The sequence below is a fragment of the Artemia franciscana genome, chromosome 19 (assembly GCF_032884065.1).
Source record: "Artemia franciscana chromosome 19, ASM3288406v1, whole genome shotgun sequence".
NCBI lineage: Eukaryota > Metazoa > Arthropoda > Branchiopoda > Anostraca > Artemiidae > Artemia > Artemia franciscana.
The window spans coordinates 22,681,860-22,695,237 of NC_088881.1; the positions used below are offsets into that span (position 1 = coordinate 22,681,860).

Below are 13,378 nucleotides of genomic sequence, written 5' to 3' on the forward strand. Positions count from 1 at the left end.
AAAAAAAAAAACAAACGTTTTTTCAACCGAAAGTAAGGAGCAGCATGAAAAACTAAAACGAACAGAAATTATTGTGTACGTGAGGGGGCTGCATCCTCCTCGATCACTCGCTCGTTACGCTATAGTTTTTAGAGGTTAAAAAACTTTTTATTCCAATTCAACGACCATTGTGCTTCAGGAGTTGTTCATAAAGAATTTCGACAAAAGATTACTCTGTTTCACCCAATGCTTCAGCCAATCCTGCTGAAGCATGAATCCTTTCATCAGACTTTCCTGAAATAGAAATAACTCAACATTCGAGAAGAGAAAAAGAATAGATCTCCTGGCGTTAGGCTTATTTCTGATACCTAGAGCTCACGTAAAAACTCCCAGAACAGCCTTAGGGAATCTTCAGCTACGCTTCAATCTTTAGCATATGGTAAAGGTAAAGAATACGACATTACACTTTACGGTCCCTGCTGGCGGTGCAGATCTCCGTTTCTTGGTCCTTCAGCCAGGATGTACAATATGGCGTTGAAGGCCAACCATCCTGTGCTTTCGCACACCCTTCTTGTTTACCTTCCCCAGATTTCTCCAGATACCCATTTAGAGCTGGGTCGACTCTGACTGAGCTTACAGAGTCACACCACTGACCCCCATACCAAACGAAATAATTGGGTGTGCTAGGATTCGGACCCTCGCCTTCTCGGACAAAGGATCCTGAATTCAGCGCACCAATCCACTCGAATGCATGCTATAATATGCTTTGATCCTGATAGCCGAAGTCATCACTCTAAAAAATTGACGTAGTACAAACACTGCACTCAGGATAACCTTGGGTGGCTGGAAAACAACACCATATCCTAGACAGTGAGTAGGAGGTTTGGAAACCCGCTGCAGAGAAAATAATATGAAGCACGGCCTATTAAAGTCCTATGTTGGGTCTATTGTATCTAAATATTTATAAAAAAAAATTTATTTTATTTGAAAATATCCAAGAAGTTGCAACAACAAGCACAGTGCTTATAAAATTGTCAGACATAAGTTATTTTAGAGCAAAATTACCCGATACTTCATGTGCCATTGAAAAGGTCAGACATAATATGACATTTGCCCGACCATAATTCACTGACACGGAGCTCGAAGAAGTGATCTGTGTAAGAACAAATCAAATGTAAGAAGAGGTGGCGAGGGGCAAGTGCCTAAAAGAGCTCATTTTACTGCCCAAAGGCTCTAACTCTCTTAGAACCTTAAAATAGATATAGAACAAGTTTTTGGGAAGGAAGGGAAGGTAGAAATTGATATCTAATCCCTCTTGATTCCCGAGAATAATTTTAATATGCACCTTTATTATTGGTACTCGGGGAAGCGGGTAATAGTATCACTATCATCGCTACAACCTATTTTCTATGTAGCATAAATATTGTTTTCAAGTCCCTACCAGGAAAAGGGGGAAGGGCGAGGCAGGGCATCATAGACCTTTGCCATGAAATTCTTGAGGAATCGGGGGTAAAGATTACTATCAGGAGGGTTTAAATTTTTCTATGAAAAATGTTTCAATGGATTTAAACATATGCATACAATATATTTTAACATCCAAGAACACTGTTGTGGATGCCGTGATGGCTTCAAACATGTAAAAGACCAAGTCATGCAGAACTTCCATCTACATGAACAATAATACCCGTCTTTGTCCACCCAAATTTCTTTAGTAAAATTATCACAAGAATTTATATAACAAAACAACTGTTCATCGAAAATTTTGACTAAATAGTCAAATCTTGTCCACAATTTTACTTACAATCCAATATTTGAATTACCAAGCATAGAACTTAAAGAGGCAAGCTACCAACCAATTTACAAAAATTGTTAGATCCACTTGAACAGCAATAAATCGTGTGTTTATTGGACAGGTAGCCCACATAATATTCTGGTTAAGCCTGTGCATGATTTAAAAACGACCAGAAATTAAATTAAGAAAATTACTTTTCAACTTAAAGTAAGCAGTAACATTAAAACTTAAAATAAATAGAAATTCATCTATCTCTGAGGGGGGGGGGCTATCTCCTCCAAACGGCCTTACTCTTTATGTTAAAGTTGGATTTTTGTCTGATTTTTTTTTTTTTTTAAACGACAGCTAAAACACAAGGGTCGTTGAACAAAAATATTAAACTGTTTAGACACTGTAGTCGGTAACAACACATTTTGTAGTGTTGGTTGAAAAGCATGCTAAATCTTAAAAAAGAGCACTGGAACATTCAATTTCTTATTGAATGAACCCCCTCTAAATGCTATTCCACCACCCTTCCAATAAAAACCTTCTATATTAACAATGAGCAAATTTCATAGCTTATAGTCGTTACCCTAGGGGCTTGAAGGGGAATTGTTGAACGCAGAGGCATGGTGATTTGACCTTCAGAATATTGTAGACAAAATTATAATCTCAAAATTATGATCGGATGAATTTGAGGAAAAAAAGTTTGGCGGGTGGCTTTTTGCCCTCCCATCAGTTTTGACTCTTGAAAGGGTACTAGAACTTTTAATTTGCAATCAAATGAGCCCAGTCCGAACTTTATATGAACACCCTTCCATATGAAGTGTCTCAAGGAAAAATAAATAAACAAATATTAATACATTAAACCCTTTTGGCTCTTACTATAGGCAATGCTATAGGATTACCTCTGACTTAAAGAGATGAATTGAACTTTCAGTTTTTCTTCTTATTAATATCCAAAATTATCCAGGGGGAGTATGGGGGTATTTTACTGGGGGGTGGGGTGTGAATGCCGGCACCTCGAAATCGCTTATCAAAGGAATCCAGTCAATAAAGGCTAATGATAATATTAAAGGCTTTAGAGTTTATGGGGATTTTCCCATTTGTCTTTAATGTAATCGTTTCTTAGCTGCAACCTTGCTTAATTTGGTAAAAACCAGATGATAAACTTCTAATGTTGATTTTAAAACATGTCACTATTTTGTGATTTCAACTGACATCAGCTGTTATAATTCATCACACAAGTCACTTTGTCAATAAATCCTACACACAGATACCTTGTGACAGCATAGTGGATACGACTGCGCACTTCAACAGAAGATGCTCAGGTTCAAACCCTGGTGTCGCAAGGAATCATTGACAAGTTTCGTAAAAGATAATTTTTTAGCTTATTTTTGCAACGAGTTTGCTTAAACTTAGAATGAGTAATTGAAAACAATAATCATAAAATATTATTAGGAACGTACTCGTACAAGAATTGAGCGATTTCTTCTTCGAAAAGTTTTAAAATTACAGCTAAACATTTTTTTTTCTCCATAAGATAAAAAATAACCAAAAACCACATAAGTAACCAAGGTGAAAGAAACAGAGTCATGATAACAATGAACATATCAAAAGAACATATCGAAATTAAATGATTATTCAAAATATACACAATTCATCAAATTGAAAGTTACCTGTCAAAAGTTACAAGTCGGGGAAAATTCGCTTATTATTTGAAAAAGAGGGAAAAACTCCCAAAACATCAAGTGTTTTAAATAAAAATCGCATCATTATATTCAGCAAACCAAAGAAACCTGGTGTAAAGTTTTCAAGCTCCTATATACAAAAATGTGAAATTTGGCATTTTTATACCAGATGCAAGATCACAGATACGTTTTTTTTAGAGGTGATCGCTTCGAACCAGTGATTTAAATGGGGCTCATTCAATAAGAAATCAAAAGTTCCAGCGTAATTTCTAGAGATTTAGCCTGCTTTTCAACAAGTGCAACCGAATGAGTAGTTACCGACTACACTGTCTTATAAATTCCTAGTCTAGTTTAATGGCCCTTGTGTTTAAGGAGTCGTTTTTTAAAGAATTTAGACAAAAGTCCAACTTTAGCATGAAGAGTAAGGTTGTTTGGAGGGAGTAGCCTCCCCCTCACAGAGAGAATAATTTCTGTTTGTTTCATGTTTTAATGTTACCCCTTACTTTTAGTTGAAAAGTTATTTTCTAAATTTTATTTCAGATCGTTTTTAAAATCATGCCCAGGCTTAACCAGGATATAATGTGGGCTACCAGTACAACAAACACGCGATTTGTTGCTGTTAAAGTGGATGTACCAACAATTGTAAATTTTTTAAATGCACTCTTTGTGGCATCTGCCCCTCGTCACTGCTTCACATAGCTGATGTGTACATCTACATCACTTCATATAATTAAAAAAATTCAATTTAGTTAAAAGAAATAAGCATAAGAAACATTTCGTGTAATAAAAAGGGAGGCATCTCCCTGCAGCCCCCTTATTCGGGCTTGATCTAAATGAGGGGAGGTTATAAATTAACTTTTAACCCCCCCCCCCTCCTAGACTCTTATTTCTATTTATCCAAAGGTTCATGGAGAATTAGACAATTTGGGGATTGAAACATACTCTTTTAGACGTCTGACACCCCCCAGCCTACACAATGACCCACCACTACTCCTTTATAGTATGTGATGCGCAATTATATATCCCCAAACATAATTTCATGAAAACATAAAAATGAAACCAAACATAATATCATTTGAACCAACTGAGCAAAATCTAGCATTAAGACAAATGTCCAAATTAACAATTTGCACATTTTTTGCAGGGGGATGGGTTTAAACGCCTAAATTCGTTATTTTGACGCTGTTGATAGCAATTATGTATTTTGTACCGTTTTTACTGTATTTGAGGAGTTTGGGGCTTTTTTTTGGAATGAAACAATAAAAACTATTTTATAGATTAATTTTAAATATGCAAAATTTATTACTATTGAAATCGCTCATTAAGAGCTATTAGAACATGGAAATTTGTACAATTTCAGAAACATGATTAAATACCCACAAAGGAAAAACTATGCTATGAATTTAAACTTGAATGAGAAACTAAAGGCACAACGTACAAATGTATTATTTCTTATCATCGCAGTTTATTTTGGATTATTATTGGTCATGTTGAAAACCAAATGAACTAAATTGATTGATTTACTCATAGCTTTGCCGAGTAAAATACGGTAGATTGCCACTGTGGTATCGTGATTTCGTCAAAATCCTGGGAAGTGGGAGGACAAAGTTGGAGCCAATGTTCCCAAATCAAGTGAAAATGACAGTGAAAGATGAAAAATGAGCCATATAGTTCAATAAAGGCAGAGAAATACAACAGAAAACTGACCCATTTCTCTGGATGCTTGAATAATGCAGAATAATTTTAGTTTTGACAATAGTTTTTATGAAGCTAAGTTCAGCTGGGGGACAAACTGGAGACTGAGAGGGGGGAGAACTGAAGTCTGGGGACGGGACAGTTTCTCCCCAGACTGGAAATACCCCACACACACACATAAATGTTACAAATCGTTAATATAGACTTTTATTTTAACACTAAATTCAACTCATTTGGTTTCAAGTGATTGAGCATCTGATACTGTAAAGGAGGAATGGTGGGTCATTGTGTAGGCTAGGAGGGGGGGGTGATATGGACGAACCAATCAATTCCAACATCCTCTAATTTTCCATGAACTTTTAGATAAATAAAGACAAGGGTCAAGGGGAAGTGGGTTAGGAGTTAATCTATCACCCCCTTTCATTTAGATTAAGCTTGGATAAGGAGGCTGGTGTGAGATGCCACCTTTTTGTTACACAAAATTTCTTATATTTATTTTAAAGTTTTTTTAACCAAACTGATTTTCCTCATATTTCTTAAAAATTATATAATTCTGTTGAATAGGTATAGTCACAATATCAAACGAAATTAGGGTCAAGTACGAGGATGGTAACAGAGGCACCGGTTATGCCTGTGTCATATCCTTGTCACAACTACCCAAGTAGTTCCTTTTTTTTATTCAGTTTACAGTTTTTGAGCAGAAGTCCTTGCTCTCTTTTAAGCACTAAACCACAGGACAAATTGGCTCGAAAAGTACAACTCAAGAAGTTACTAGTTGTGACCCGTTCATTGCAAATCAAAGAGATGTAACTGAGTGTCACGAGGCATATACAAAAACGAGCAAAAATAATTTCTTAAATACCCCGTGGGTTCCTTTTCATGTGCACATAAAAGGAAATAAATTATCAGATACGGCAGCAAAGAACGCTGTCGATTCTGGTCATCTTGTGAATTGTTTATAATTATAATAATTGTCTAGAATGGCCCAGCTTATAAAATACTTTCTACAAAGGATCAGCCTACTAAACGATGTGATGTAAAGCACACAAATAAGCAACCAACGCCTTTATATATAGCCTTGACAAGAAAGAATGTGAGCTTTACGTATTTACTGAGGTCCTACCATGCATTAACTATAAGCTACGAAATCTAGACTATCCAAGAAATCTCTACAATACACATTAGCGCCAACCCGCCGACGAAAATGCTCTATATGACATTATCCTGAATTATCAAGTCACAAACACTATTAGTTCTATAATATTATTCTGAAGAAAAATATCTCAATAAATATTTAGCGTATTTTTTGGGGGTTGATTAGTTAGAGGGAACTATTTAGATACCAAATATTTTACTGATAGTGCTTGGTGAGACTGAGAAAACAAATGTTCAGTATCCCAATACGCACGTATTTTAAAAATTCTAAAGTTGGGCTAGGTTCTGAAAAGAATTTCAGAGGTTTGATGGATGCAAAGATTCACAATCTGCCAATACCAAGCTATTTTAAAGAATGATAAAATTTGACGAACAAAGTCAGGAGCAGAAATGTGGCAGCAAACCATCATGAATGTAGGAGGGAAGATTCCTAAAAATATGTTTTGATCCTAAAAATAATACAATATTTTGATTGCAAGCATTGAAATAAAAATCAAACAGACCTTGCCCCTTAGTAAAACAAAGAAAAAGGTAGATAGTTTTCGCCCTACTCACTGAGTGGTTCAACTGACGGTTTTATTTGCCACTTATAACAAACTATAGCAGCCACAAGGGTTACTTACAGAAGCAGCATAATAAAAATTTTGCATTGAGTTCACCTAAGAATAACGACAAAAAACCGGCACCAATTCAACAAAATATAGGACGACGGGAGGGAGGAGGAGGGACTTTTGAGATTTTTTCATGAAGATGCAAAAGAAGTATTTTTAAAACCTAGAGGGAGCTTTCTTGAATGAAAATACAACCGAGATATTTTTTAAAACCTCCTACCCTCTCTACCCTTATTGGAGCCCCTTTGTAACAAAAACAAATTCCTTGGGTAATTTTGTCAAGCAAAAGGTATACTCACTGATCCACATATACACGGAAGTTCAGTTCCAACCAAAGAAATTGCAGTTTCGTCAATTAGAGACTTTCCCCTTACTCCCCCCCCCCCTATACTTTGTAAAATACGCTTTTGGAGTATTTTCATTCAAAATACCTTTTGATATTTTTGTTGAAGAAAAACGAACAATTTGTCAACCCCCTATATTTTTGAGAATTGGAGCCACTCAGAATTTGGGCAACTGGAATATTGAGAAGGAAACTAAGTCACATCAATGAATTATAAGGGAGATGACCGATTTTAGAAATCCTTATAATCCTAGTCAAAAATTTCTTATTCCTCACTTTGCATAAACAAAAAGCGTTTAATAAATCTAAACTGCCTAGTTTTTCATTTCTTTTAATACTGTACTAGATTTCTTTCTTATGTTAACCCTTTAAGTCCGGATGTCCTTTTAAAAGGACAAGCAAGTTTGATTGGTGGCAATGACTCGCGTATGGTTTCAATCAGCATATACCGTCTCTTATATGATTCAGCAGTTCAAGACGCGTCAAACAAGTTGTCGCACAAGGCAGTGTGACACTCGGTTCAGTTGCCTGGCCGAGATTGGTGAGAGAGGTCCAGAAAGGGGCGAAAGGTGGGTATTGATTAAAATATTATTAAAATTATTAAATGACTTTCAAAAATTCTAGAAAAAAATCAGAGTGTAGCTCGATAGTGTTAAATTAGAATAAGATAAGAGGCTAGGATCCAACGGTAACAATGCTGGTGCATGAAGTACTTTCTGACAAGCTGTCCTTTTGAAAGGACACCCGTCCGTAAGGGTCAACAACTTGACGGCTATTTCATGAAAGAACATCGAAGGAAAATAATAAGTTTATTTAATATATTTGAATATGTTTTAACGAATTTATATCCAAGGTATATTTCAAGTTGGGTGACAAGTTTGAGAAGGCATTGAAGAAGTCACGAAACTTGCGCGCTCGGCGAGATTTTGAACCAGAACAAGCCCTAGAAATGTTTACGGAACTACAAGATGGAGATGTTTCCGAGATGCTGGATCTTTGAGATTACGGTGACGACGAGAGTGATAGCCAATATTTACCGCTGAACCCCGAACTAACCGACTTCTACGAGCTAACGCTTCTGGGACCGACATGAGACAGCCCCCCTCCCGATAACTTTCTTGAGTCCCGTGATCTTGAAGAACCTGGGCCCTCTACTAGCTCTTGGCCCTCTAATAGCTCTGACAGGGCAACTAAAGATCAGGAACCTTCAGCCAAAAAGGTAAACCGACGAAATAGGGGCGAAAACATGTGGTGTTACAAGGAATTCGAACTTTACATTGAATATCAGCAAGTTATATGTGCATATACTCCCGCACAAACAGAGTCCATGTCCCCAGCCGAATATTTTTCTGTTTTTCTCTGATGAAATGACTGATAAGATATTGTTAGAGACGAATCTTTATACAATGACGACAAATTCAAATTCATTTGAATGTCAATGGGTAACAAATTCATCGATGTCACAAAACAAGAGATTTACTCTTATCTTTCAATAACTCTCTTCATGGGAATAATAAGATTGCCTAGCTACAAGCTCTACTGGGAGAAAGTGCTGAACTATACTCTCGTCTCTGGAGAGATGTTCCGAGACAGTTCCACATTAATCGGAAGGTACTTGCACCTCAATGACAACAGTAAGTGCAAGCCAAAACAGATCCTGGACATGATCATTTGTTCAAAGTGAGGCCCGTAGTGTACATGCTGCAAGAAAATTTGATGATAACTGAGCCTGAAGAAAGACACATTATAGATGAACAGATTATCCCATTCAAGGGAAGATCTGTTATGTGGCTGTATCTCCAAAACAAGCCGCACAAGTGGGGGTTCAAAGTATTTACTCGAGCTGGAAGTAGTGGGAGCATTTATAACATCGAAATTTACCAAGGCCGAGGAACTGTGGAAGCTGGGCCCTTCGGTCTTGGTGGAGATGTTGTTATGAGCTCTTGAAATCCCTGGAACCCAAAGCGGGGCCCAAGATATTTTTCGACAATTTGTTTTCAAGCGTAGACCTTGTCGTTCATCTGAAGGAGATTGGATATGATTGGATTGGGACTATTCGTCAGAACCGTCTTTTAGAATGCGAAGTAATGGAAGAAAAGGAAATGAAACGGCTTCGTATGGAAAACGTCGACTGGAGAGTTGAAAAATCGACAGAAGTTTGCTTGGTGCGCTGGTATGATAACAAAGCGGTTACGCTTGTATCGAACTACGTTGCAGTTGAGCCCAAGGATACCTGTAGACGTTGGGATTCCTCCGAGAAGAAATACGGGGAATTCGAAAGGCCCGCAATCAAAGAGTACAACAAGTACAAGGGTGGCGTGGATTAGGTTGATATGCTTATTGAGCTCTATCGCTCAAACCTGAAGGCAAGACAGTGGTAAATGCGCATATTCTACTACGTTCTCGACAGTGCAGTAGTCAATGGCTGGCAAATTTATCGTCGTCACTGCTGGCAGTCCAATGTTCCTCTATTGAAGTTCCAAACCATCATTGCACGCTCTCTCGGATACTCCAACACACCCCGAAGGCACCCTGGTAGACCATTATCTCTGGAAACCGAAGGTACTCCTCCACGAAAAATACCTACACAGCCTACCCCCCCCCCCCCCCTACAAACGGGCATCATGACGGGTACAACGATTTTCTAGAGTTCAGAAAAGATAAAAAACGCTGCCGAATTTGTCAGAGGAATACACAAATCCTGTGTAGCAAGTACCTTTGAATTGCACTGTGCCTTGTTCCTGAGAGGAACTATTTTTTCTCTTACCACAGGAGGTGAACTCTTTTTTACTTTTGTAGTAGTTACTAGTTTTGTCTGATACAAAAATACATGGCATTATTTGAAAAAAAATACTCCACTAAGGACGGATGTCCTTTTAAAAGGACATGACGGATCTCGAGCCCTGAACCAGAAACCGAAAATGTGACTTCATATTCAAGTTCAGTGATTTTTTTTTTTTTCATATAGAAACATCCTTCAAATATTTTTTTTTTCCTATCGAGTTCATAATTCAGTACTTAAAGGGTTAATAAAAATGTAATTTTCAATACAAATCTCGACAGTATTTACTGGTCTATTGATTTCGATTTATACTGGTAGTTTTCCGTCGAATGGGTACAGATCTCATGCATTATAACAGCTTAAAGGATAATAGTTGAATTAAAATCACAACTGCGATATTGTGAAGAATGTGTATTGATTTTGAACAACTCTAAGATAGATAATTTTTAGTTTCTGTTTAGAATCTCGGAAAAAAACAAGAAAACAGAAAAGTCTGATTTTGAGTTTTGATTGAGCCACTAGGCCCTTCTGTCCAAAAAATTGCCCCCCTCCCTGTCCAAAATGAAACTTCCATGGTATAGAGCCTTTGGTAAGGAACAACTTACATTCGTTTCATGTGCTGATCCCAGCTGACCTTGCAATTTCATTATCAGCATATCTTTGTCTCTCAAATCCTGAAAGATGAATAAATAAATTTAAAAAAAATTATTACAAAATATAATAGACATAATACAAGTGAAAACTAAAATATACGTGCTCCGAATGGTTACATACATATATCTTATCTCGGTAAACGAGCGATAATTATACATGTATGTATAATTTTTTTCTCAAAAAGCGGCTCCATATATTCTTAAAAACAAGAGCGATGAGCTCATATGGCATTTGTGACGAGGTCGGAAGACCAAGTTTCATTACGATTTCTCCACTCTAAGCGTTTTCCAAGATTCCCGGTTTCCCCCTCCAGCCCCTCCCCCAATGTCACCGGATCCAGTCAGGATTTAAAATAAAGGCTCTGAGACACGAGGTCCTTCTAAATATCAAATTTCACTAAGATCCGATAACCCGTTCGTAAGTTGAAAACACCTCACTTTTTCTAATTTTTCCAAATTAACAGTCCTTCCAATCCCTCTACCCTAGATGGTCAATCAGGGAAATTACTATTTCTAATTTAATCTGGTCGGGTCTCTGATATGCCTGCCAACTTTCATCGTCCTAGCTTATCTGGAAGTTCTCGAACTAGCAAAACCGGGACCGATAGACAGACAGACAGACCGATAGAAATTTAAATTGCGATCTAGGACTTGTGCTTATTTTTCCTATCAAGTTTTATCCCGAACCCTCCACTCTAAGCGTTTTCCAAGATTCCCGTTTCCCCCTCCAACCTCCCCCCAATCTCTCCAGATCTGGTTGAGATGTAAAATAAAAGCTCTGAGACACGAGGTCCTTCTAAATAACAAATTTCATCAAGATCCGATCACTTGTCCGTAAGTTAAAAATACCTCATTTTTTCTAATTTTTATTAGCCCCCCCCCAGCCTCCCCAAAGAGTGTGGATCCGGTCCGGTTTGTGTCAATAAGGTATCTAGGACATGTCCTTATTCTTCCCCCAAGTTTCCTCCCGATCTCTACACTCTAAGCGTTTTCCAAGATTTCCGGTTTCGCCCTCCAATGAACTCCCCCCAATGTCACCAAATCCCATTAGGATTTAAAATAAGAAAATAAGAGCTCTGTAACACAAAGCTGTAATTCCAATAAATAGCTTGGAATGTATTTTTGACAACATGGGATTTTAGTGAAAAAAAAGAAAAAAAAAGAAAAAAAGAACTAAATTGTTACATGAAGTGTTTATAATAAGGCTAATTATTTTGTTAATTTTGTATTATTGTTTAGCCAGCTTTTACTGACACATAAAGTTGGTTTGTTACCAGTGGCAGCTTATGCTTGTTATTCCACTCTTGTGGGTACTGTCTAAGACGTAAATACATAAAAATTAAAATAAAAACTAAATAGCCATTACAACTTTTCCAGATAGACACTTCTGATACTTTATGTCGATCTTTAACTCCTTACTTTACTGCTACTACTAGGACCTCACTGCACTACCATGTCACCTGCGACCCACAGAGCTAGGTGCAATTCTCCTCCATCCCTATCTATTCAAAGCACCAATCTCTTTACACCAACCGAGGAAGTTCCAATTCCCTTAAATCTTTCCTTAAGACCTCCTCCCAGCTCATTCGTGGACGACCTGTTTTTAGTTTGGCCCTAGATGGTTGCCTGACAAGAACGATCGATCTCTGGCAATCTGTCATCCTGCATCCGAAGAATGTATCTAGACTTTCTAACCTTTCTTTTGAGGCACATTCTTCGTACTGCTTAATGTCTGAAATACGGTAAGTCAGACCGTTAATTAAAACAATCCGTTGATAGTTTCTCTGAAAAACACCCAACAAATCCTTTGCCATTTTTCGGAGCACCCACACTTCAGACTTCTTTTGTCTGAAAATTTCTTTTGTCTTCACACTTCTTTTGTCAATACAATCAACAGGTAGCGTTAAAAAACAACAAAAAAAGATATTCAAAAGGCTTTTCTAGGTTCGAATGATCGTGGAATATAACTAAATAAAAACAACAAGTCTTTGTAACTGAAAGTAAGAATTGACGTTAAAACTCAAAACGAATAGAAATGTTAGAAATGTCAGAGATGACACTTGACTACTGTCATCATTGTAGCATCCAATATTCTAATCTTGATTTGAATACTTATCTTCCTATTCTTCCAAACTTATTTTAGCTGTGAAAAACTCACTGCACCCACCGTCTTTACTAATATTGCTACCGACGTAAAGAACACAAAAAAAAAAAAAACTGGAATCTGGTGATTCTTTGGTCTTCAGGCGATCTTCGGAACAAAGACACTTAGAACGTACAATTTTCGGATAGAACAGAAAACTGCCGGAATAAAAAATGGCAATCTCAAACGCATTACCTTTTCTAGAATGGATATCTTATTGCTCATCAGTTGGTTCGATTTTTCCTGTGATTTAAGCTCGGAATCCATACGAGCTACTTTCTGTTTTGCAACCATCAGTTCACTGTTCAATATTTTACACTCTTCATTAGAAGCTTTCAATTGAGCCTGAAAACATGAAAATCAACATATAATTCTGGAAGATTAATTACCTATGGAGATAATAAACACTGTGAATTGGGCAGGATTTATACCAATCATTTCCTTTTATCTGACAACGATGGATTTTGACAATCGTACTAATTTATTTCTTATGTAGACATGTTTTGTCGGCCATCAAAATCACTGGAGTAGCAAAAGAAAAAATTTAGCCCTAAA

General features: G+C 37.1%; 1 protein-coding gene across 1 annotated transcript in view; it reads right to left on the reverse strand.

Moving 5' to 3' along the window:
- LOC136039101 (spindle assembly abnormal protein 6 homolog) overlaps positions 1 to 13,378 on the reverse strand; it is a 70,362-nt gene that overhangs the window by 14,349 nt on the left and 42,635 nt on the right. The window contains exons 8-9 of the mRNA XM_065722585.1: positions 13,019 to 13,168; positions 10,633 to 10,701 (exon numbers count right to left, since the gene is read on the reverse strand). Coding sequence (XP_065578657.1) covers positions 10,633 to 10,701; positions 13,019 to 13,168 — 219 coding nt within the window. The remainder of the gene's footprint in view (positions 1 to 10,632; positions 10,702 to 13,018; positions 13,169 to 13,378) is intronic.